Source organism: Taudactylus pleione, unplaced genomic scaffold, assembly GCF_031769625.1.
Source record: "Taudactylus pleione unplaced genomic scaffold, aTauple2 ptg000334l, whole genome shotgun sequence".
Taxonomy (NCBI): Eukaryota; Metazoa; Chordata; class Amphibia; order Anura; family Myobatrachidae; genus Taudactylus; species Taudactylus pleione.
Window position 1 is genome coordinate 2,078,181 of NW_028284735.1, and position 27,416 is coordinate 2,105,596.

At 43.2% G+C, this 27,416-nt stretch overlaps 1 protein-coding gene across 1 annotated transcript in view; it reads left to right on the forward strand.

Annotated features, from left to right (window-relative positions):
• Window positions 1-27,416, forward strand: part of MCAM (melanoma cell adhesion molecule) — a 279,907-nt gene that overhangs the window by 95,957 nt on the left and 156,534 nt on the right. Inside the window, exon 2 of the mRNA XM_088443798.1 lies at window positions 25,796-25,920. Coding sequence (XP_088299924.1) covers window positions 25,796-25,920 — 125 coding nt within the window. The remainder of the gene's footprint in view (window positions 1-25,795; window positions 25,921-27,416) is intronic.

Genomic DNA, 27,416 nt, shown 5'->3' on the forward strand with positions numbered 1-27,416 from the left:
AAATTCTGACAAACTCCAAGCATTTATTAGGCAAGAATGGGTGGCCATCAGTCAGTATGTGGCCCAGAAGTTGATTGACAGCATGCCAGGTTGAATTGCAGAGGTCTTGAAAAAGAAGGGTCAACACTGCAAATATTGAATCTTTGCATAAAATTTATGTAATTGTCAATAAAAGCCTTTGACACTTATGAAATGCTTCTAATTTTACTTCAGTATACCATAGTAACATCTAAAAACACTGAAGCAGCAAACTTTGTGAAAACCAATACTTGTGTCATTCTCAAAATTTTTGGCCATGGCTGTACAATCAATGTGCGGATTTTTGCTGAGGGTACACCCTTTCTCCCCCTTCACTTTTGTTTTTTATTTACAGTATTTACAACATATGTTTCGAACTGTTGCTGCAGTGTTTCCGCGTCATATTCTTGCAAACTAATGCATGATTTTGATTTCGCATTCTGTTCTCGTGAATTATGCTGCCCTGTAATCATATACAGCTGTGCCTGATAGCACGCTTTACAGCTATGCTTAACACTGCAGCCACAGCTCGACATTCATTCTTTGAATGCACAGTTAGATCAATTGCTTGTAAATCTTCATAAGGAAATTCACACTTTACAGGCTGAATGTATTTACAACACTCCCTCATTACGGAACAGTATTGTCCGGAACTTCTGAACCATGAAGGTAATATACAATGGTCTTCACGACCCTTAAGCCATTGACTACACATCCCCAGCATGTTTATGTATTCGACTTGCTGACACCACTTCAATGTTCTCGGTGGAACAAAGTAAGGTTCCTGGATACAAAGAGTTAATCAAGCCACACAAACCAATATCTTAGAAAACTTATTACAAAATAGCAACATATCAAAATAATACATTATGTAGCTTCAGGTTTTGGGATATAAATGGCCAGAAACTTAATCCAGGAGCCTCAATCCCCACAAAATGGAGTTGGATTTCAAAGACACATCAGTTCCTGGTCACCAACTGCAGATCAGGTCCAGGCAAAGGCTACTGGAATCTCCTTTGTCTTAAACTTATATAGCATCCTGCTTGTTATGCCCAGTCAACACTTACTAATATGGGTTTAACCTAATTCAAACTACTCTATTGGTTAACTACTGATTAGGACCCTCTAAAATCTAACTCATGCATATATAGCTACATTCATTACCATTTCATGCCTGATACACCACCTAATGTCTGACACAGGCATAAAGACAAGGAATAAACATGGCTGTCAGTAGCCATTTTGCTCTCCCATTACACTTGTGCTTGGACCGTATAGGATATCTTTCCCAGTGCTTCACAGTTGTAAAACTCCTTAGTCCAGCATGCTTTGTTAAAAAGGATATCCTAATGTACTCTGCCTAACACAGCTCATTGAAAAGGCAAATACTTTAGTTATATATACATATGTACAGAGCAGATCATAGCTTGGCTCCTACCCAGGTCAGGTTTTGCTATGGGACCCAGAGATGCAGTGCCCAGTATCTTATGAACACAGTACAATGCAAAGCTTATATATTGGAGGACAAAAGTCAGTGTCAGCACAACTCAGAACCCATATTCTAGTTACCACAGTAAAATACAGAGACCATACTTTGTTGACAAAAGTACATTACTTAACAGATAGATCAGCGTTTTTCAACCACTCTGCCGTGGCACACTAGTGTGCCGCGAGCGGTTGTCAAGTGTGCCGCGGTGGTCAGCTCAGCGAAAATTGTATTGTAGTGTGTTTTATTCCTGTGGAGGCCAATGTAGTGTGTTTTATTCCTATGGAGGCCAATGTAGTGTGTTTTATTCCTGTGGAGGCCAATATGTGTGTATATTTTTATGTGGGAGCCAATGTTTATGTTTTTTCATTGGTGACGCACACCGCATAGCCGGATAGTGTGCCTTGGCAATTGTAACATCTTGTGTAGTGTGCCTCGAGTTGAAAAGGTTGAAGATCACTGCGATAGATCAATGTGGTGCTTGTCATATCTACTGCAAATCTGTTGTGTATCTACTGTAGCAATTGAAACATACTTGGTGACTCTCTTAACATCAGGGAGAGTCCCTATAATAGTGATCTTCAAGACTCCATGAAGAGTCTAGCAATCTCCCTGAGATGGGTCCTGGTGGATGCAACACCAGGCCATTGTTTCCTCTGCTCACCGTGGAGGAAAGAATGGGGAGAAGAATAAGAAGGATGTGTACTACAAGAAACTGGGTACCACTCTACAGCACACTCATGACTACATTAATGGATGTGTACCCAAAGTTATGATTTGTGCACAAGGAAGAGTGCTTATTAATGAGATTTGTGCTTCATAACAGGGCATATGTGTTGCATTACAGGGCATGTTTGCTTCATTACATGGAGTATGTGCTACATCACAGGGGATCTGTACCCAATATGTGCTGCATTACAAGGAATGTATGATGAATTGCATGATGTCTCCTGTGCATCCAGGGGCGTAGAGAGCCCTGCCTGGCCCAGGTGAAGAGGGGGTGTGGCCTAATCTCCGGAGGCGTGGCCACGCCCCCTTGAGCAAAAAAACCAAAACACACACTTCTACAGCGCCGCAAAGCATCGCTGCACGCTGGGGAGGGAGGCGCTGTAAGCCCCTCAGCCCGGCGCAAAGCCAGGGGGGAGCGATCAGTGTGATCGCTCCCCCCCTACAGGCATAGGAGACTGCTGTGGCTGCTGCTCAGCAGTCAAGAGCAGTCTCCCACTGCAGCACACGTTGTGTGCTGGGCTGCTGTGAGAGGGAGAAAGGGAGGGGTGGTGGCACCAGGCCCCTCAGTAAGCCCGGGCCTGGGTAAATAGTACCCACCCACCCCCCCCCCTCTCGGCACCCCTGGCTGCATTAATATAATTGCAAGGACAGAATTGCAAAGATGCCTGCATGCAGCTTTGCCATTCCGTCCTAAGCTGAATCAGGCCCACATTCCAGAGACATTCACAGTAGAGAGGTGCGGGTTCGGTTTTACTGGGATATCAAAAACTGCATTTTTTTTTTTTTAAATCGTTTATTAGAATTATCATAGATAAACAATAAGACAATTTGGTGTAACAATAGATACATTATCCAATAACAATGTATAAAGTAATATAGAGACAATACACCGGTGACATCATAAGAAAAAAAAAAAATCTTCAGCTGATTTGAAATTGAGAAAAGTATCATCTTAAGTTTTCATAAAAACATTGATAAGATATGGTAAAAAATAAAGTTCAATCAGAAGATATTTGGGGTAAAGGGAAAGGATAGAAATTAAAAAGGAGAAGGGGGAAGTGTGTAAGCGAGTCGGGACAACATAATATAAAATGATAAATGAAAACATCAGGAGCAGAGATAGGGGTCGTGGTTCATGAAAGGCCTGGAAGAGTAACTGCTTGGGAGGAGTACCAGGGAGACCATATTAAATGAAATTTATGCACTGAGGGGGTCATTCAGACCCACTCGCAAGCGGCAGTACGCTCGCAAGTGGGTCGATGTTCCCCACTGCGCATGCGCACGACGGAGGGAGCTCCGTCGTGCACATGCGCAAGACCCGGACTGCGACAGCCAAGCTGTCGCTCCAGGTCTCGCACCAAAGGGGGCGTGCTGTTGATGTTGATTGACAGCACGCCCCCTTTGGTGGGCGTGCCGGGGGCGTGCCTGCCAGACGGAGGCGTTCCCATGGGAACGCCTACCGTCTGAAGCCGGCCCCACTGACATCACTAGTGATGTCAGTGGGAGTGATTTTGGCTCTGATAGAGCCAAAATCACTCCAGGGCTTGTTGCAGGGAGACCCTACAGCAGGGTCTCTGTCGCAAGTCCGGTGGTCGCGATGGTCAAGACCATCGCGACCATCTTTTTGGACGCTCGTATATGCTGTGGGTGGTGACCCACAGCTATATGAGCGTCCAGGAGGACGCTCCATTTTAATGGAGGAGGGCCCTGATTCAGAGCGAGTGCTCTGGTCAGAGCGTCTGGCTCTGAATCAGGCCCTGAGTTATTTAATAAGCTGGTAGTATACTCCATTTTGGATACAAACCAGATTCTATTTAAGAGTTCTGGTTGAGTTGGGATACTATTTTTTTTCCAGTTGCGTGCCAGTTGGTATTTGGCTGCACAGAAGATGTGAAGAATTAGTTTGTTAGTGTATTTGGACACCTGATCAACCGGGACACAGAGTAAAAGGTTAGCGGGGGAAAGAGAGAAAGGTAGGGTAACAGCAGTTGATATGAGGGAACAAACCATATTCTAGAATGGGATTATCTTTGGGCACGACCACCAAATATGAAAAAATGTGCCGACATGACCACATTGCCTCTAACACAACTTAGAGGTGTTGGGATATATATGGTGGAGGCGTTCTGGGACTAAATACCATCTGGTGAGAACTTTATATGAATTTTCTCTGATTGTCACACTAAGGGAACATTTAGAAATAGTAAGACGAATTGTCTCCCAGGTGTCATCACCTAATGGGTGTCCCAAATCTGCCTCCCATGCGAGTTCGTGTGTCGAGAGTGAGGGGGATTCCGGTGCCAATATAGAGTGGTAAAGAAAGGATATAGTACCCTTGTAAGTAGATCGGTGTATGCAGTATCTTTCTATAGGAGAAGGATTTCGAGATGAAATAGTGGAAAATAAAGAAGTGACAAAGTGGCGAATTTGCAAATATTGGTAGTGTAACGAGTTGGGGATGCTGTACTTTTCCTGAATATCATTAAATGATTGTGGGGCGAATTGTCCTATGATGTGACGGAGGCGGGTAATACCTGCCCTGGACCATGGAGATGCCATGACAGGTGAGAGGCCTGGTGGGAAGGATGGGTTGTTCCATATGGGGGTTTGAGGAGATGAGTAGGTGGAGAGAGAGAGTTTTTTATTAAGATTATCCCATATGAAGAGTCTTAGAGCTACCGTTGGTATGGAGAAGGCAGTGCGGGGTCTGTATTTATAAGGTAACCAAGGCAAGTGTGAGATTGCATCAAAACCCACTAAAGCATTCTCAAGGTCAACCCAGTGTTTAGTAAAACTAGGAGCGTGCAAGGCTACCATCTGACTCAACTGAGAAGCTTTATAGTAGCGTAGAAGCAGAGGCAAACCCAGACCTCCTTCTGATGATCGTCTGGCTAAGATATCCCGGCGTATACGGGATCTTCTATAGTTCCATATAAATTTACAATATAGAGATTGGAGTTGGTTGAGGATTTCGGTTGGTATCGCCACAGGTAGTGTCTGAAACAAATAAAGCAAATTTGGTAGAACATTCATCTTTATTGCATTGATACGCCCAATCCATGAAATAAAATAAGTTTTCCACTGCAGAATATCCTGTTCAATTGATTTAAACAAAGGAGGGTAGTTCGCTTTATATAGGCGATCATGTGTTTTAGTAATATTGACCCCAAGATATCGCAAAGAGTGTGTTCTCCAATGGAAAGTAAAATTCGATTGCAGTAGTCGTTTCAGATCAACCGGGAGATGAATGGGAAGAGCTTCAGATTTAGTTTGATTGACTTTGTAACCTGACAGATCTCCATATAGGGACAATTTGCGAAATAAGTTTGGTAGAGAGGTGAGCGGTTTAGTCAGAGTAATAAGAATATCATCAGCAAATAAAGAGAGAGTATATTGAGAGTTTCCAATATTTACACCAGATATATCAGGGTTAGGCTGTATTCTCCTGGCCAGCGGTTCTATAATCAACGCAAAAATAAGGGGCGATAAAGGGTAGCCTTGTCTAGTACTGTTAGTTATAGAAAAAGGATCTGAAAGTATCCCCCCAGCAAGAACAGATGCAGTTGGATTAAAGTAAAGGGATTTAATAGCTTGTAGAAATTTATCCCCGAGGCCAAAAGTAGTAAGCGTGTGCATCATAAATGACCAGGATACCCTGTCAAAGGCTTTCTCTGCATCGAGAGCAAGCACAAGAGAAGGAAGGCTATCAAAAACGGCATTTTATTGGCTATCACGTGTTTTGGATAGCCAGTTAAATAAATCCGAACGAATCCGAACTTGCGATAAATTTGGCATAAAGAACCGAGTAAATCCGAGTAAATCTGAACCCGCACATCTCTAATTCACAGTAGGATAGTAACACAATTATACTATTCTTGTTCTGAATGCTAGGTGCAAGTCTTACCATCCTTTTTTATTATGTGGGCTTTTGTGTGTTAATATTGAACAACTGAGAAAATGGAACTTAAGTGCAGTCAAATCAAATTAAATAAAAAAGACATTATAGAGATTTCGGTCTCCTAGGTCCATTAATACTGTCTTGTATTGCTTGTGATATGTTTATATTCACAGGCTCTGCAGTAAAGTGACCATGGAAATCCCCTACCCCCTTGCGCTGATTATTATTATATTTGTTTTTGTGAGCCAGAGAGGTTTGCCTCCATCTAATCTGGGCCACCGTCGGAGCTCCGAACAGGCTATGGTCGGAGCTGCCACAGCAGCTCCTCGTAGTCAAGGAGATGGCCGAGTCCAGGGGAGCTGCTCCTCCCATGCAGCTCCCATGAGACTTTGAGTGTCAGTGACTCACTGCACTCCTCGGCTCTGGACAGTACTGCAGGTAAGGCATCTGCTGTGCCATCATATCATTAAAAATATAAAATTATGAAAAACCAACTACTGTTTTAAAATATGGATATTTTCAAAAAGTATATATACAGTCAGGTCCATAAATATTGGGACATTGACAGAATTTTCAGATTTTGGCCTCTATTCACCACCACAATGGTTTTGAAATGAAACAAACAAGATGTGCTTTAACTGCAGACTTTCAGATTTAATTTGAGGGTAATTACATCCAAATCAGGTGAACGGTGTAGGAATTACAACGGTTTCTATATGTGCCTCCCACTTTTAAGGGGCCAAAAGTAATGGGACTATCAACTCAAAAGCTATTTCATGGACAGGTGTGGGCTATTCCCTCGTTATTTCATTATCAATTAAACAGGTAAAAGGTCTGGAGTTGATACTAGGTGTGACATTTGCACTTGGAATCATTTGCTGTCGACTCTCAATATGAGATCCAAAGAGCTGTCACTATCAGTGAAGCAAGCCATCATTAGGCTGAAAGATCAAAACAAACCCATCAGAGAGATAGCAAAAACATTAGGTGTGGATAAATCAACTGTTTGGAACATTCTTAAAAAGAAAGCTCAGCAACACCAAAAGACCTGGAAGACCACGGAAAACAACTGTGGTAGATGAGAGAAGAATTATTTCCCTGGTGAAGAAAAACCCCTACACAACAGTTGGCCAAATCAAGAACACTCTCCAGGAGGTAGGTGTATATGTGTCAAAGTCAACAATCAAGAGAAGACTTCTTAAGAGTGAATATAGAGGGTTCACCACAAGATGTAAACCATTGGTGAGCCAAAATAACAGGAAGACCAGATTAGAGTTTTCCAAACAACATCTAAAAAACCATTACAGTTCTGGAACAACATCCTATGGGCAGATGAGACAAAGATCAACTTGTACCAGAGTGATGGGAAGAGAAGAGTATGGAGAAGGAAAGGAACTGCTCATGATCCAAAACATACCACCTCATCAGTGAAGCATGGTGGTGGTAGTGTCATGGCGTGGGCATGTATGGCTGGTTCCCTTGTATTTATTGATGATGTGACTTCTGACAAAAGCAGCAGAATGCATTCTGAAGTGTTTCGGGCAATATTATATGCTCATATTCAGTCAAATGCTTCAGAACTCACTGGACGGCGCTTCACAGTGCAGATGGACAATGACCCAAAGCATATTGCAAAAGCAACCAAAGAGTTTTTTAAGGCTAAAAAGTGTAATGTTATGCAATGGCCAAGTCAATCCCCTGCCCTGAATCTGATTGAGCATGCATTTCACTTGATGAAGACAAAACTGAAGGGAAAATGCCCCAAGAACAAGCAAGAACTGAAGACATTTGCAGTAGAGGCCTGGCAGAGCATCACCAGGGATGAAACCCAGCGTCTGGTGATGTCTATGCGTTCCAGACTTCAGGCTGTAATTGCCAGCAAAGGATTTGCAACAAAGTATTAAAAAGTGAAAGTTAGATTTAGGATTGTTTAGTTTGTCCCATTAATTTTGGCCCCTTAAAAAGTGGGAGGCACATATAGAAACCGTTGTAATTCCTACACCGTTCACCTGATTTGGATGTAACTACCCTCAAATTAAATCTGAAAGTATGCAGTTAAAGCACATCTTGTTTGTTTCATTTCAAAGCCATTGTGGTGGTGAATAGAGGCCAAAATATGAAAATTCTGTCAATGTCCCAATATTTATGCACCTGACTGTATCTCTCTCTATTCCCAACTCTGAATCAGGCCCTAAGTACAGGTGTTACAAATGTCACAAGTTGGGACATTCAGCCTCAGAATGCAGATCAAATGTATCAAGTGGCACCTCATCCCTTAAATGTGGTAGTGGTAATCAGTCCTCCTTAAATGTAGCATATATTATTATTATTATTATTATTATTATAATTATTATTATTATTATTATCCTTTATTTATATGGCACCACAAGGGTTCTGCAGCGTCTTATACAGTACATAAACAAGTGAGCACACAAGAAAACAGATATTAACAGTACAAACAATGGAGGACAAATACATGATTTATACATTGCTGCATAACACTTAAATAAGCAGCATGGTGTCTGTAACCATGGGTTGGGTCTGTTTATAGTATAATTAAGTGAAGGAGAAGCACATGTGGGAAGAGGGCCCTGCTTGTGGGAGCTTACAATGTAAAGGGGAGGGGGCAGACAAACACGGGTGACACAGATGGGCTGGATACAAGGGTCACAGTAATATAACATGTATGGAGAGGTTAGTCTAAACTTAAGAGGAAAAAAATAAGTGAGTTCAGCAAAATTGCACCAAGCCTCATGATTTGTGGGCAACAACCAAGGACAATTTGAGAGGTCATTTTGCTGCGTCATTCGGTATGGCATAGTTGGAGTGGATAAGCAGATTGCATGGGGAGATCAGGAGGGATGCGGGCAGCATTGGAGATCCAGGTGCGGGCACAATCCATAGGCATGATGGGAATGTGGTGGTAGATAAAAGCAGAAATTGCTGATTTGTTACCTTCTGTTCTCCTGTTTAACTCCTGAATAACACCGACTTCAATTTATATGTTCTATTTACACTTCAAATCTTAGCACTGTTGCTGGAGCAGCCTAATGGTGCATACACACGGTCAGATTTTTCTTCAGATCTGAACGATAACGATTTAAAAAATCGTTCAATCGTTCATATCTGAAGGAAAATCTGACATATCTGACATGTTTGAACGATGCGTGTTCCCGATGGTCAGATAACGATATCTGACATCTGATGTATTTGCAGTCAGTTTTGGACGATTTCAGTCATTTTAATGCAGTCAAAAATCGTTCATAGTTCAAATCTGACCATGTGTAAGCACCTTAATAAGTATGACTCAAATATAACAAATATAACAAATAACAAATATAACATAATAATAATAATAATAATAATAATAATAATAATAATAATAATAATATAAAATAACAAATATAACAAATAAGTATGACTCAAACCAGGTGTCCACACTGATTCCACCCCCAACCTTAACACCCTCCTCACACAACAAAGGGTCAACGGTAAAAAAAACAAATGGTGAGAGGACAATATACCAACACAGATACAAAGTAATTTCCTGCCTTGATACAGATTTTAAAATAATATTAAATACTGTTTAGTCATTTACCTATCAGTTTTAAAGGCTGTGCAAATAAAAACCAAGCAGCAGTATGTTGGCTGCAGTAGTTAATTACCTACCAGTTTTAAAGGCTGTCCAAATAAAAACCAAGCAGCAGTATGCTGGGTGCAGTAGTTAATTACCTACCAGTTTTAAAGGCTGTGCAAATAAAAACCAAGCAGCAGTATGCTGGGTGCAGTAGTTAATTACCTATCAGTTTTAAAGGCTGTCCAAATAAAAACCAAGCAGCAGTATGCTGGGTGCAGTAGTTAATTACCTATCAGTTTTAAAGGCTGTCCAAATAAAAACCAAGCAGCAGTATGTTGGGTGTAGTAGTTAATTACCTACCAGTTTTAAAGGCTGTCCAAATAAAAACCAAGCAGCAGTATGTTGGGTGCAGTAGTTAATTACCTACCAGTTTTAAAGGCTGTCCAAATAAAAACCAAGCAGCAGTATGTTGGGTGCAGTAGTTAATTAATTACCTACCAGTTTTAAAGGCTGTCCAAATAAAAACCAAGCAGCAGTATGTTGGGTGCAGTAGTTAATTACCTATCAGTTTTAAAGATTGTGCAAATATAAACCAAGCAGCAGTATGCTGGGTGCAGTAGTTAATTACCTGTGGATGAGAAGAAATGAGAAATCACATCACAGGTCCTTCCAGGTACTAGTATAGTTAGTAATAATTCCTGAATGACTCCGACTTCAGTTTAAATGTTCTATTTACACTTTAAACTAAGCACTTAAAATCTAAGCACTTTTGCTGGAGCAGCCTCGGCTGCCACCATAAGACTGCCGCTACATGGACAGGCACCACAAGGAATTTCAGTTGTAATGAAAGTTGGTTTAAATCATTAAACATCGACAGCACACCCCCTTTGGTGCGAGACCCGGAGCGATGGAAAGCCCGTCGCTCCCCGGGTCTCGCGCATGCGCACGACGGAGCTCCCTCCGTCGTGCGCATGCGCAGTGGGGAACATCGACCCACTTGCGAGCGTACTGCCGCTCGCGAGTGGGTCTGAATTACCCCCTGTGTTCCCAACTGTAAAAAGAAAAGTTGGAGTACTTGCAGTACTAAGCAAGGATACACCCTTTCCCAACTAGAAATATCTCTATACATTTTAAATCTCCCCATCTACAAAGCAACATAGTTTTGCTAAAGTGCAAATTGTTCCTGTTCTTGCTTTTTTTTTTTTATTAATATGCTCCTATCTCTGAATAACGCCCCCAATGTTATGTGGCCACAAACCTTGCAGAGAAAATGCATAAACCTGGGCACATAAAGGCAGCCCCCACACACACACACACACAAACACACTACCTTTTCATTGGGCATGGAGCAACCTTCTAATGCTTAAGCACTGTCCCAGCCAACCCCACCCATTTTCTGACCTCGTGTGGAGCATGGGTAGAGAAGCATGTTCTCCTCTTGCAAGTATGTTGACATCATACCCAGAGTTGCAATCCCAATCCACACTACCCATACAAAGGAAGTGCCACCAGCTTTAAAGTAGGGATGAGCGGGTTCGGATTTCTGAAATCCGAACCCCCCCGAGCCCCCCCGATCCGAGTCCGATCCGAGTCAGGCTCGACTTTTCCCGCCTGACTCGGATCTGAAATCGAGGCAAAACGTCATCATCCCGCCTTCCGAGTCTCGCGGGTTTTGGATCCTATATGAGGTACCCGCGTCGGCGCCATTTTCTCACTTGGCTGTGGACAGTGAAGAGGGAGGGTGGGAGTTAGGGCTGGCTGGGCTGTGTAGTGTAGTGTAGTGCTGCTGTTGTCCACTACTTCAAAGTCCATAGGGGCTGGCTGTGTTGTGCTGTGCTGCTGTTGTTAATAGGGGCTGTGTCCACTACTTCAAAGTCCATAGGGGCTGGCTGGACTGTGTTGTGCAGTCAGTTCTCCATAGGGGCTGTGTCCAATCCAAAGTCCTGTGCAGTGTCCCAGTCCTAAAGGGGTGCTGTAGTGTTGTCCAGGGGGTGCTCTGTCCATCAGGGGTGCTCCCCCCAAGTGCTAAAAAAATAATAGATTTTCTGTGTTTGTGAATTGTGTGCGCAGTAGCCGCACGTGCATCAACAAAGTAGTGCCAAGCGTGCGCCTGTGTCATAAGTAAAGGGCCGGCTGGCTTTACCGTTAAAGGGTGCTGTAACCCCCAAAGTACACTCCAGTCCAAACCAAAAAAAAATTATTTTCTGTGTTTGTGAATTGTGTGCGCAGTAGACGCACGTGCATCAACAAAGTAGTGCCAAGCGTGCGCATGTGTCATAAGTAAAGGGCCGGCTGGCTTGACCGTTAAAGGGTGCTGTAACCCCGAAAGTACACTCCAGTCCAAACAAAAAAAAAAATTATTTTCTGTGTTTGTGTATTGTGTGCGCAGTAGCCGCACGTGCATCAACAAAGTAGTGCCAAGCGTGCGCCTGTGTCATAAGTAAAGGGCCGGCTGGCTTGACCGTTAAAGGGTGCTGTAACCCCCAAAGTACACTCCAGTCCAAACCAAAAAAATAATAATTTTCTGTGTTTGTGAATTGTGTGCGCAGTAGCCGCACGTGCATCAACAAAGTAGTGCCAAGCATGCGCCTGTGTCATAAGTAAAGGGCCGGCTGGCTTGACCGTTAAAGGGTGCTGTAACCCCCAAAGTACACTCCAGTCCAAACCAAAAAAAATTTTTTTTTCTGTGTTTGTGAATTGTGTGCGCAGTAGCCGCACGTGCATCAACAAAGTAGTGCCAAGCGTGCGCCTGTGTCATAAGTAAAGGGCCGGCTGGCTTGACCGTTAAAGGGTGCTGTAACCCCCAAAGTACACTCCAGTCCAAACCAAAAAAATATATATTTTCTGTGTTTGTGAATTGTGTGCGCAGTAGTCGCACGTGCATCAACAAAGTAGTGCCAAGCGTGCGCCTGTGTCATAAGTAAAGGGCCGGCTGGCTTGACTGTTAAAGGGTGCTGTAACCCCCAAAGTACACTCCAGTCCAAACCAAAAAAAAAATAATTTTCTGTGTTTGTGTATTGTGTGCGCAGTAGCCGCACGTGCATCAACAAAGTAGTGCCAAGCGTGCGCCTGTGTCATAAGTAAAGGGCCGGCTGGCTTGACCATTAAAGGGTGCTGTAACCCCCAAAGTACACTCCAGTCCAAACCAAAAAAATAATAATTTTCTGTGTTTGTGAATTGTGTGCGCAGTAGCCGCACGTGCATCAACAAAGTAGTGCCAAGCATGCGCCTGTGTCATAAGTAAAGGGCCGGCTGGCTTGACCGTTAAAGGGTGCTGTAACCCCCAAAGTACACTCCAGTCCAAACCAAAAAAAATTTTTTTTTCTGTGTTTGTGAATTGTGTGCGCAGTAGCCGCACGTGCATCAACAAAGTAGTGCCAAGCGTGCGCCTGTGTCATAAGTAAAGGGCCGGCTGGCTTGACCGTTAAAGGGTGCTGTAACCCCCAAAGTACACTCCAGTCCAAACCAAAAAAATATATATTTTCTGTGTTTGTGAATTGTGTGCGCAGTAGTCGCACGTGCATCAACAAAGTAGTGCCAAGCGTGCGCCTGTGTCATAAGTAAAGGGCCGGCTGGCTTGACTGTTAAAGGGTGCTGTAACCCCCAAAGTACACTCCAGTCCAAACCAAAAAAAAAATAATTTTCTGTGTTTGTGAATTGTGTGCGCAGTAGCCGCACGTGCATCAACAAAGTAGTGCCAAGCGTGCGCCTGTGTCATAAGTAAAGGGCCGGCTGGCTTGACCATTAAAGGGTGCTGTAACCCCCAAAGTACACTCCAAACCAAATAAAAAAATATTTTCTGTGTTTGTGAATTGTGTGCGCAGTAGTCGCACATGCATCAACAAAGTAGTGCCAAGCGTGCGCCTGTGTCATAAGTAAAGGGCCGGCTGGCTTGACCGTTAAAGGGTGCTGTAACCCCCAAAGTACTCTCCAGTCCAAACCAAAAAAAAAATTATTTTCTGTGTTTGTGAATTGTGTGCGCAGTAGCCGCACGTGCATCAACAAACTATTGCCAAGCGTGCGCCTGTGTCATAAGTAAAGGGCCGGCTGGCTTGACCGTTAAAGGGTGCTGTAACCCCCAAAGTACACTCCAGTCCAAACCAAAAAAAAAATAATTTCCTGTGTTTGTGAATTGTGTGCGCAGTAGCCGCACGTGCATCAACAAAGTAGTGCCAAGCGTGCGCCTGTGTCTTAAGTAAAGGGCCGGCTGGCTTGACCGTTAAAGGGTGCTGTTACCCCCAAAGTACACTTCAGTCCAAACCAAAAAAAAAATTATTTTCTGTGTTTGTGAATTGTGTGCGCAGTAGCCGCACGTGCATCAACAAAGTAGTGCCAAGCGTGCGCCTGTGTCATAAGTAAAGGGCCGGCTGGCTTGACCGTTAAAGGGTGCTGTAACCCCCAAAGTACACTGCAGTCCAAACCAAAAAAAAAATTTTCTGTGTTTGTGAATTGTGTGCGCAGTAGCCGCACGTGCATCAACAAAGTAGTGCCAAGCGTGCGCCTGTGTCATAAGTAAAGGGCCGGCTGGCTTGACCGTTAAAGGGTGCTGTAACCCCCAAAGTACACTCCAAACCAAATAAAAAAATATTTTCTGTGTTTGTGAATTGTGTGCGCAGTAGTCGCACGTGCATCAACAAAGTAGTGCCAAGCGTGCGCCTGTGTCATAAGTAAAGGGCTGGCTGGCTTGACCGTTAAAGGGTGCTGTAACCCCCAAAGTACACTCCAAACCAAATAAAAAAATATTTTCTGTGTTTGTGAATTGTGTGCGCAGTAGCCGCACGTGCATCAACAAAGTAGTGCCAAGTGTGCGCCTGTGTCATAAGTAAAGGGCCGGCTGGCTTGACCATTAAAGGGTGCTGTAACCCCCAAAGTACACTCCAAACCAAATAAAAAAATATTTTCTGTGTTTGTGAATTGTGTGCGCAGTAGTCGCACGTGCATCAACAAAGTAGTGCCAAGCGTGCGCCTGTGTCTTAAGTAAAGGGCCGGCTGGCTTGACCGTTAAAGGGTGCTGTAACCCCCAAAGTACCCTCCAAACCAAATAAAAAAATATTTTCTGTGTTTGTGAATTGTGTGCGCAGTAGCCGCACGTGCATCAACAAAGTAGTGCCAAGCGTGCGCCTGTGTCTTAAGTAAAGGGCCGGCTGGCTTGACCGTTAAAGGGTGCTGTAACCCCCAAAGTACACTCCAAACCAAATAAAAAAATATTTTCTGTGTTTGTGAATTGTGTGCGCAGTAGTCGCACGTGCATCAACAAAGTAGTGCCAAGCGTGCGCCTGTGTCATAAGTAAAGGGCCGGCTGGCTTGACCGTTAAAGGGTGCTGTAACCCCCAAAGTACACTCCAGTCCAAACCAAAAAAAAAATTATTTTTTGTGTTTGTGAATTGTGTGTGCAGTAGTCGCACGTGCATCAACAAAGTAGTGCCAAGCGTGCGCCTGTGTCATAAGTAAAGGGCCGGCTGGCTTGACCGTTAAAGGGTGCTGTAACCCCCAAAGTACACTCCAGTCCAAATAAAAAAATATTTTCTGTGTTTGTGAATTGTGTGCGCAGTAGCCGCACGTGCATCAACAAAGTAGTGCCAAGCGTGCGCCTGTGTCATAAGTAAAGGGCCCGCTGGCTTGACCATTAAAGGGTGCTGTAACCCCCAAAGTACACTCCAAACCAAATAAAAAAATATTTTCTGTGTTTGTGAATTGTGTGCGCAGTAGCCGCACGTGCATCAACAAAGTATTGCCAAGTGTGCGCCTGTGTCATACGTAAAGGGCCGGCTGGCTTGACCATTAAAGGGTGCTGTAACCCCCAAAGTACACTCCAAACCAAATAAAAAAATATTTTCTGTGTTTGTGAATTGTGTGCGCAGTAGTCGCACGTGCATCAACAAAGTAGTGCCAAGCGTGCGCCTGTGTCTTAAGTAAAGGGCCGGCTGGCTTGACCGTTAAAGGGTGTTGTAACCCCCAAAGTACACTCCAAACCAAATAAAAAAATATTTTCTGTGTTTGTGAATTGTGTGCGCAGTAGCCGCACGTGCATCAACAAAGTAGTGCCAAGCGTGCGCCTGTGTCATAAGTAAAGGGCCGGCTGGCTTGACCATTAAAGGGTGCTGTAACCCCCAAAGTACACTCCAAACCAAATAAAAAAATATTTTCTGTGTTTGTGAATTGTGTGCGCAGTAGTCGCACGTGCATCAACAAAGTAGTCCCAAGCGTGCGCCTGTGTCATAATTAAAGGGCCGGCTGGCTTGACCGTTAAAGGGTGCTGTAACCCCCAATGTACACTCCAAACCAAATAAAAAAATATTTTCTGTGTTTGTGAATTGTGTGCGCAGTAGCCGCACGTGCATCAACAAAGTAGTGCCAAGTGTGCGTCTGTGTCATAAGTAAAGGGCCGGCTGGCTTGACCGTTAAAGGGTGCTGTAACCCCCAAAGTACACTCCAAACCAAATAAAAAAATATTTTCTTTGTTTGTGAATTGTGTGCGCAGTAGTCGCACCTGCATCAACAAAGTAGTGCCAAGCGTGCGCCTGTGTCATAAGTAAAGGGCCGGCTGGCTTGACCGTTAAAGGGTGCTGTAACCCCCAAAGTACACTCCAAACCAAATAAAAAAATATTTTCTGTGTTTGTGAATTGTGTGCGCAGTAGCCGCACGTGCATCAACAAAGTAGTGCCAAGCGTGCGCCTGTGTCATAAGTAAAGGGCCGGCTGGCTTGACCGTTAAAGGGTGCTGTAACCCCCAAAGTACACTCCAGTCCAAATAAAAAAATATTTTCTGTGTTTGTGAATTGTGTGCGCAGTAGTCGCACGTGCATCAACAAAGTAGTGCCAAGCGTGCGCCTGTGTCATAAGTAAAGGGCCGGCTGGCTTGACCGTTAAAGGGTGCTGTAACCCCCAAAGTACACTCCAAACCAAATAAAAAAATATTTTCTGTGTTTGTGAATTGTGTGCGCAGTAGTCGCACGTGCATCAACAAAGTAGTGCCAAGTGTGCGCCTGTGTCATAAGTAAAGGGCCGGCTGGCTTGACTATTAAAGGGTGCTGTAACCCCCAAAGTACACTCCAAACCAAATAAAAAATTATTTTCTGTGTTTGTGAATTGTGTGCGCAGTAGTCGCACGTGCATCAACAAAGTAGTGCCAAGCGTGCGCCTGTGTCATAAGTAAAGGGCCGGCTGGCTTGACCGTTAAAGGGTGTTGTAACCCCCAAAGTTCACTCCAAACCAAATAAAAAAATATTTTCTGTGTTTGTGAATTGTGTGCGCAGTAGCCGCACGTGCATCAACAAAGTAGTGCCAAGCGTGCGCCTGTGTCATAAGTAAAGGGCCGGCTGGCTTGACCATTATAGGGTGCTGTAACCCCCAAAGTACACTCCAAACCAAATAAAAAAATATTTTCTGTGTTTGTGAATTGTGTGCGCAGTAGTCGCACGTGCATCAACAAAGTAGTCCCAAGCGTGCGCCTGTGTCATAAGTAAAGGGCCGGCTGGCTTGACCGTTAAAGGGTGCTGTAACCCCCAATGTACACTCCAAACCAAATAGAAAAATATTTTCTGTGTTTGTGAATTGTGTGCGCAGTAGCCGCACGTGCATCAACAAAGTAGTGCCAAGTGTGCGCCTGTGTCATAAGTAAAGGGCCGGCTGGCTTGACCGTTAAAGGGTGCTGTAACCCCCAAAGTACACTCCAAAGCAAATAAAAAAATATTTTCTTTGTTTGTGAATTGTGTGCGCAGTAGTCGCACGTGCATCAACAAAGTAGTGCCAAGCGTGCGCCTGTGTCATAAGTAAAGGGCCGGCTGGCTTGACCGTTAAAGGGTGCTGTAACCCCCAAAGTACACTCCAAACCAAATAAAAAAATATTTTCTGTGTTTGTGAATTGTGTGCCCAGTAGCCGCACGTGCATCAACAAAGTAGTGCCAAGTGTGCGCCTGTGTCATAAGTAAAGGGCCGGCTGGCTTGACCGTTAAAGGGTGCTGTAACCCCCAAAGTACACTCCAAACCAAATAAAAAAATATTTTCTGTGTTGGTGAATTGTGTGCGCAGTAGCCGCACGTGCATCAACAAAGTAGCGCCAAGCGTGCGCCTGTGTCATAAGTAAAGGGCCGGCTGGCTTGACCGTTAAAGGGTGCTGTATCCCCCAAAGTACACTCCAAACCAAATAAAAAAATATTTTCTGTGTTTGTGAATTGTGTGCGCAGTAGCCGCTCATGCATCAACAAAGTAGTGCCAAGCGTGCGCCTGTGTCATAAGTAAAGGGCCGGCTGGCTTGACCGTTAAAGGGTGCTGTAACCCCCAAAGTACACTCCAAACCAAATAAAATTTTTTTTTCTGTTTGTGAATTGTGTGCACTGTGGCTGCACGTGCATCAACACAGTAGCAGCGCCAAGCGTGCGCCTGTGTCATAAGTCAAGGGCTGGTTTGGACATCTGGTCCGGACTGAAGGACGTGCCAACAATTTCTGACAAGTCTACTGTCACTGCATATGATACTGTCCTCAATGCAGCAGCGACAAGCGTGCGTCTGTCTGTTAAAGGGTGGTGTAACCCTCAAAGTGCGCTCCACAAACAATAAAAAAATTCTTCTTTTCTTTTCTGTCTTTGTGAAATGTGTGGGCTGTAGCTGCACCTGCATCCTTAAAGCAGCTGCGACAAACGTGCGTCTGTCTGTTAAAGGGTGGTGTAACCCTCAAAGTGCGCTCCACAAACAATAAAAAAATTCTTCTTTTTTTTTCTGTCTTTGTGAATTGTGTGGGCTGTAGCCTCACTTGCATCCTCAAAGCAGCAGCGACAAGCGTGCATCTGTCTGTTAAAGGGTGGTGTAACCCTCAAAGTGCGCTCCTCAAACAATAAAAAAATCTTTTTTTTTCTGTCTTTGTGAAATGTGTGGGCTGTAGCCGCACCTGCATCCTTAAAGCAGCAGCGACAAGCGTGCATCTGTCTGTTAAATGATTACATCGGTGACAGCATCCAAGTAGGCATGTCAGACAGTCCGTACCTTTACTGGCAGGAAAAAGAAGCAATTTGGAGGTCCCTGTACAAACTGGCTCTATTTTACCTGAGTTGCCTCCCCTCCAGTGTGTACTCCGAAAGAGTGTTTAGTGCAGCCGGGAACCTTGTCAGCGAAAGGCGTAGGAGGTTGCTTCCACAAAATGTGGAGAAGATGATGTTCATAAAATGAATTATCAACTCTTCCAGGGAGACCAGCCTCCAGAACGTACAGAGGGACCTGTGGTTGTGGATTCCAGCGGGGACGAATTAATACTCTGTGAGGATGAGGATGTACACAACACTGAAGAGGGTGAGGAATCGGTGGATGAGGAGGATGAGGACGACATCTTGCCTCCGTAGAGCCAGTTTGTGCAGGGACAGATTAATTGCCAGCTTGTTTTGTGGGGGCCCAAACGAACCAATCATTTCAGCCACAGTCGTGTGGCAGACCCTGGCGCTGAAATATTTGGTTTGTTAAAGTGTGCATGTCCTGTTTATACAACATAAGGGTGGGTGGAGGGCCCAAGGACAATTCCATCTTGCAGCTCTTCTTTTTCTTTGAATTATGTACTGTTTGGGGCCTAGTTTTTCAAACTGCCATCCTGTCTGCCACTGCAGTGTCATTCCTAGATGGACCACGTGTTTGTGCCGCCCACTCGTATCTCTTAGCATAGTCATCCAGCTACCTCGGTGCAACCTTTTAGATATAAAAACACTATTGTGAGGTGTTCAGAATAGACTGGAAATGAGTGGAAATTAAGGTTATTGAGGTTAATAATAGCATAGGAGCAGAAAAACCTACAAATTCTGTGATTTTAGCTGTTTTTATGCTTTTTTTCAAAAAAATACAGATCCAAAACACAAAACCCAGAACCCAAAACACGGAAGGGTGGTTTTGGCAAAACCAATCCAGATCCAAAACACGAAGAAAGATCCAGATCCAAAACCAAAACACAAAACACGAAAAGTGGCCGGTGCACACCCCTACTTTAAAGGTAATTAAGTATCTGCTGACCCTACATGTCAGCTGTTAATGCATAGGGCCTGATTCAGACCTCCTAGCTAAGCTGCGGCTACTCGCTAGGTGCGATTATCACACATCTGGGCATGCGCGTGCATCATAGTTCGCATGTGCAAACCATTCATTGCGGCCGGGAATCATGCGCTCGTAGTACACAGACTGGACGCTACTTTGAGTGACAGATTGCGCCGTTTGTGGGTGGTGACAGGGGAAGGTGCTTGCGAACGGGGGAGTGAATGTGTGAACGCAGGCGTGTCTGAGCATCAAAACGGAGTTTAATGGGTGGGCATAATTAGTATGGAGGCGTCATTGTACACGTCACTTGGCTGTATTTTACACTGAAGTGCTCGCAATGCTTGCAGTAGGGTAGAGGCAACCACAAGCGCTGCGATCGCTTCCTATGGTCCTCGATGTACAGATGGGTGCAGACACTTCCTGGAGATGACGTGCACTAGTGGGCACGCCAAGACATAGTGGGCATGCTTCTGCTTGACGAGCGATCGCTTTCTATGCCGCCACTTAGCCGAATAAGCATACGCTGGGAGCGAGCGACCGCATCTAGCGACCGGGTCTTAATCAGGCCCATAGTGAGGAGGCCACTCAATAAATACACTGAAAAATATTATGGGATCTATTTATCATATGAAGTTAATACCTAAAGAACTACAGCATATTTAAGAAGCCCCCAGGTCGCTGGATGCAGATAGCAGACGCACTGTAGAGAAAAATACATTATTACTAAAATAAAGTATTTTTTTCCTTTGATAATTATATTAAAGTATTTTTTTTTCATAAGTGTGTTTTCCCTTTTTTTTATAAAATCTGTACAAGTTTGTAATCTTTACTGTTACCATAAAATGATTATTATACAGTATACCCCTATGTCACTTATCTTGTGGTTTAGGCACCCTCTACTGTAAGTCCTGGCACCCTAGGCAACCACCTAGGTTTGCATAGTGCTAGCACTAACCAAATACTCATGTACTGTCAAGTTAAAATGTTGGGAGGTATGTTTTACACAATACTACTTACCCACTATATTTTTGTTTTTAAGTTATAGTACTGTGTAGTTTTTGAATTGTGTATTACTGCTAATGGTCAGTACAGTCCATTTACTAGTAATTAAAAAGTTTTAAGAAAGATTTCCTTTTGACCAGCATCAACATTTCATTTTTCTGAACGGTTGTAATTATTCATATCATTCCCACAATATGTAGATACTTAACATGCTGGAAGAAACTGTTTAGCATGATCAGATACATTTCCATATGTGCCTTTGCTCTTTATTTACTTGAAGGCTAAGGGGCCCATTTATTAATTTTCATGTTTTTGACCTGATATTTATAATTTCTTATCGCAGCTCTTCTCAGCAATAAGAAATGAGCTACCGTCCGGATGTATTATTGAACACTCTAATACTAGCCTGTCCCTGCAATGTGTAAAAGTAAAAGAATTGCATTAGCAGTCACTTTAATTAATTTCCCTGGAGCCAGCACACTACTGTGCATGTGCTGAGCAGGCATACGCCAGTGGTGGGGGTGAAAGGGAGGGATCCCTCTCTCTGAACTGTTTGCGAAGTGTAGCCTACAGATGGCATTAGCTACCAGGGACAAGCTCTAGAATGCTTTTCATTCTGGAGCTTGGTAAATTCATCAAGAAAGCGGCTGTATGAACATTTAAGGGATACTTATTATTTGCGAAGCCCCATCACAAATAATAATTGATAAATATTCCCCTAAATGTTTTAAACCTCACTCTGATTTTATACTTTCCTTATTTTTTGTAATTTGAAAATATAGTGGGTTGGACATTGGACTGTATCAAAATGAGAGGAGGAGAACAAGAAAACGTCACTTGCTGCACCCTGCTAAGCTCTCCCTTTCTGAGCACAGCCTCATACACTTTTCTCTGAGGGCAGTGAGACCAGAGCCTTGTTTATTAATATTATTAGCCTTTAATTATGCATTGCCACCAGGTGGGTCCGCAGTACATTACAGAAACAGTATGAAGAAAACAAGAAAAAAAGTGACTTACAGTACAGAAGATTGCAAGACATGGACAAAGTTCTTAAACATTAGGCACCCATCGGTAGTCATAATACCCAAATAAGAAGCAGGGCAGCAGAACCCAAGGGATTGGTGTCATTGTAGGCAGTGATGGTATGAGTGAGGGAAGGAAAACCACCTGGGGAAGAGGGCCCTACCCGTTAGTGCTTACAGTATACAGTACAGTTATTATTAGAGATGTGTGCAGACCACCGTTTGGTTGTTTGTGATTAGTTTGGGATTTTTTTAACATTGATAAAACAGGTAAAATCATGTAATGTGGGCCTGTTTTTGATACTACAATATTTTTAACCTCAATAACAAAAAATTCCAATAATTTCCAGTCATTTTGACTACCTCACAACTCACAATTTTGTTTTCACCCATATTGGCAAAAGGCTGCAGCAAGCTGGCTGGCTAAAGTAAGCGACAGCAGCGGCACAAACACAAGACGGTTTAAAAATGATACAGCACATCTATGAAACATAGTGGCTCTGCAGTGGCAGACAGGATGGCAATTTAATATAAACTGTACGATGCTATGGAAGAACTAGGCCTGAGGCAAGGCAGGTAAATGGAGGTGGAGTATTTAGTGGAAGCCAAATAAATGATTGATTGATTACAGTAATAATATAACTTTATAAAAAAACAAATCTGAGGAAAACATTAATAAAAACAAGCCTCCAAAATCACAATGATTTTTAAAGTTGAAACTGAAACCAAACAGCAAATCACAGGCTTTAAGATTCGAGTAACAGCCTAGTCGAAGTCGATAATAAATTACAGATGTGCGTCCTTGCTCATCTATCCTCAGTACGCCAGGCAGTGCGATATGCCTGGCGTGAGTGAGCAGCCAGGTCCCGTGCAACTCTGCTAGTATTGGGCGTGTTTTGTTTTGCTGAAAATGCATCTAAACCACAATGCAATGCGACTAGGAAGCACAAAGAGACTATTCTGAGTAATTTGATATGCAACACTTTTATAGCTGTGTGCCACTGAGTCTGTAATCGGAAATTGGCATGGAAAAAAGCTGCGGCCGCTGCATTGTGGCATTTTACATGCTGATCGAGAGACTCGGTCGCACACAGATATACAAGTGTTGCTAATCAAATTAATCAGCATATTCTCCTGGTGCACTCTTGTCGCACCACATGGCAACTTAGCTTCATTTTCAGCAAAAAAAGATGCAAATAAACTTCCGGCACTAGAAGAGTCTCATGGGAACCAGCACACCGAAAGGGGCTGTTTGGCATTACTGCAGCAAAAACGAGTGAGGACACATCTGTATATGAATATATAATTTGCTAATACCGCTCTGTATCTGCTGAGAAACTGCAGGAAACTGAACCTATACACCTGGATGAGAAGGTGGTAATGGATGGCATTGCAAGATACAAAAGAACGTTAATGCCCCAGTAAAGTACAGTAAGTAATATGTACACTGCCTGTCAAACACACAACCTTAGTTCATAATGAAAAGTAGTGCACCGTAGAAATGTCCTTCACTCTGGTGCGCTGAGTTGACTCATCCTCATCACCATTGGGTCTCTTGGAAAAGGATAATTTTTTCCTGGCAATATCATTTGCAGGAGAAACTGAAGCAGGAGACGTCGACATGTCATGCCACTTGAACTGAAAATTTGCTCGCAAGGAGCTCTTTGCATCTCTTAAGATCTGTGTCAGTTGGAAAGAAAGATATTATATATGATAAGCATGGTTGCCTAAATGTAGTGATTCAATTTCAAGATGTTGTAAACTTTCTTTCTGGTAAAGTGTATAAAAAACTTGATCTACAAGTCCAACATACTTAGCGGAATCGCTTTGTTTCATGTCCTACTTCAGTTTCTGTAGATGCTTTTCCAGTAGTTTAACTAAGAGAATCACCTAACTCATGCTTGCAGTGTCTGAACTCACTTCATTGGTTACAATTTCAAATGGTTTCAGTAGCTTGCATAAAATGCATAAAGTATTCTCCAGTTTGCTGGACTAAGGTCATGGCTTGTTGTATACCTTTGGATGGATTGGTGCTGTTCCTCTAGCCACTAAATGATATAAAGGGTAGTAGTCTATCTGTCTTTTATTGTGATAGAGAACCCTGTCCCGCCCACAGTCACAGGAAGTGCGCAGGGATAATGACATTGCCTATAAATACCTGGTTCCCAAACACACAGACACACCTTGAAAAAGACCTGTTATAGGTTGAAATTTGTTGGTGTTCCACTTGTTGGCAATACCTTGGACCTGAAGAAACAAGGTGCAGCTCAATAGGGGCGAGCTATTGTAAAATACCCCTATATGTCTTACACTGTACCTTTCTAGAAATGTCATATATGGTACGCAGCCATTTTTTACCTGTGATTTTATATGAATAAAATGTGTACTTTTTTACACTATGGGTGTGTTCACCTTATGTTTTTTATGATTTCTAATTGAGGAACGTCTGACACTGTGGGACACTTAGTGTTGAAAACATTATTCATTTGAAGGAACCAGGACTGGATTTATCGTTTAAGTGAACAATATTTGGATATGAGACTTCATATACTTTTGTGGACTAGATTGATTATCATCAGTGTGAGGAGGGACCTCTACTCAGGGACTATTATTTTATATATGCGGTTATATATTTTATATACTTTTTATACTTTTATTATTGCATCCTCTTGATGATTAATCCCCTGTTACACTTGTTCAGAGGATTGATAACAGGGAAGTACTACCCACCTGTACAGGAATACCTCAAAAAAGTTGTTTTACTGTTTTTATGAGTGCTTACTACCATTTTTTATTTAAAAACTAGGTTCTCTCCCATTTATTTGGAATTTATATACTTTTATATTATTGTACATTTGTTCTGTGATTGGTGTTTATCACTTGGGTTTAAGCAGCCTTTCTAAGTTTGGTGCGCAGGTGATTATTTATTATTTATACTGTATATGGATGACTATTAGTGGTCTAAAATTGTATTTCAATGCATTTCTTTACTAAATATGTGGATTATTTAAGCTATAACCCTAATCTATCATGCATTATAATCGTAGCACATTGGCACAACTTCTGTAATCAATAAATAAAAGTAATTCCTATTGCTCCTTTTAACTAAGACATCTTAAGGCATCTTTGCCACATACAGTACATTCTTCTATTGTCTGCACTAACCCTTACCAGTGATAAGAGTAACTGAGTTTCTTCAGAGATAGACTTTTCCATACTTTGAATGGGTAAGCTATCAGGGCTGTAACTAGGGTGGTGCGACATGTGCCACTGCACAGGGCACCGCAGGGCAGAGGCCAGTATTTGGGCCCATCAATTTAATTATTGTGCATCATCACTGCAGCCATTTGGATTCACACTGTATTTGGCAGTGACACCTGGATAACAGTGGTACAACGGGATTAGTACCCCATAATCTTTGTCAAATCAGATGTCATGCCCCTTACCCATGAGGCCACGCCTCTTTTTCGGGGATACGTTTTATGTATTATATAGAAAATGTAGGAAGGGGGGACGCCAATGCTCTTTTTGGCCCAGGGCACCAAAAAGTCTAGTTACGGCTCTGAAGTCTATTTAACCATTTACTCAGAATCGCCATTGAAAAATTATGTAAAAATGCTTTATTATTTATGTGATTACTTTTAAAGTATTTTTTATTATGAATTATTTAAATATTTGTTATCTATTTTTAACTATTATTTTTTTTCCTGCTAAGTGAGTATGAAAACCCAAGTCTGGCCTCTCAGTTCCATTGCTCATCTGTGAATCTGGTAGCCAGGTTGCACATGCTCATATCTCTTTATACTGCTCTTCAAAGTTGTAAGTTAACGCTTACCACAATGGGCCAGTGTCACTGAGGTAGCTGAGTATCACCAGTGATATTTTACTGATAAACTGGGGAAGATATGGGGTTTCTTATTGCTGCGATATATGGTGATAAAGAATCAGCCTTATTGCTGCATATTAATAAATAGACCCCCTTGTCATATATAATTTATTGCCTCTCAGTTTTGTTTGTACATTTATTGAATTTTGACATGGTCTCTTTGCAGAGGTATGGGGGCAACATGATCATGAGACCAAGGTGCAGAAGGTCAGACTGGGTGAAAGAGTATCTTTACCATGTAGAGCACTGAATGTTGATGATTTCAGCAACACCAGACTGCAGTGGCTATATGTAAGTATCTGTATCACAGTGAACCTGTGCAGTTTTCTAATTATGTACGCCAACATTTTACCCAGGAGCCCTGGGAGTAGCCAAATTAAGAGGCCCAAGTGGGAGGTGCGGGGTGGGGTGCTTGATCCCCTAAATTGTTTCATTTTGACAACACCCTTGCTGTATAGTGCCAGGATTGTGAAGCAGGGCCACTATTCAGTGATTCACCACCTCTATGGGAAGCTGGCCTACGCTTTCAGCCTGTCCGGGGGAGCTCACACAATTTGAGAAATCTCACCAACATTTTGGAGATTAGTCAAAAATTATTAGAAATTGAATACACTATACTGAAAACTGAAAGTGGGAGAATGAAGTAAATATGTTCAAACAAAATGGTTATTTTTATCAAGCATAGATGTGTTGACAACAAAAAAACAAACCAACAACTGCAATTAATCGTTAAATATGCATGGAGTTGGTCTTTCCTCTGGAGACTTGGGGGACTGCATACTGTGACAGTTTTTTCTTGGTGCTCCTCCATTTCTGTGGTAAACTGCTAGTTTACCATTTTAAACTGACCACTGAGATGCATGTGAACAGGAGGACCCATAGTAATCTGTAAACTCTGTGCTTTCATCTTATTATTGGTCTCAATGATAACACCTCCATACACTGTATGCCAACTGTGGTGCTGGATTACAGAACCAAGGAGTGCTCAGGAACACTGGGCCTGATTCAGAGGCGCTCGCAAAAAGCGAGCGCTCGCTCTGAATCAGGGCGGGCGCTGTTTTTTTGTTAGGAGCAGCCTCCTGGCCGCTCGCATAGCTGTGGGTGACCACCCACAGCTATAGCGAGTGGCCATGATGATGGTCGCGATGGTCAAGACGAGACCCTTGTGGTAGGGTCTCGTTCATCGCAAGCCCCAGAGAGCTTTCGGCTCTAACAGACCGGAAGCTCTCCACTGACATCACGAGTGATGTCATTGGGGCCGCCCCCAAACGGCAAGCGTTCCCTTGGGAACGCCTCCATTTGGGCAGCCACCCCCCCTGGCCCTGCCCACCAAATGGGGCGAGCTGTCACCCAACATCGACAGCACACCCCTTTGGTGCGAGACCCAGAGCGACGGATTGCCCGTCGCTAGCCAGGTCTCGTGCATGCGCACGACGGAGCCGGCTCTGTCGTGCGCATGCGCTGTGGGCCACCATCGACCCGGTTGCGAGTTCTCAGTGCTTGCGACAGGGTCTGAATCAGGCCCACTATCTGCAGCTCCCTCAACTCCATTAAGAGGAAGGATTTGCTCAGTTAATATTAACTGGAGAGGCAGCTTTAATATAAAATAGCAGCTTTAAAAAAGATGGAAATCTGGAACCTGAGAAATCATGATCAATTAGGTAACATAGGAAAAATAATGATTCAGGGCCTGATTCGGCTTTGGGTATAGAGTAAGATATAGCAAGTAACTCGGGGCCTGATTCAGCAAGGAATGCAGTTGCTAATACACACGCAATCGGTCGACT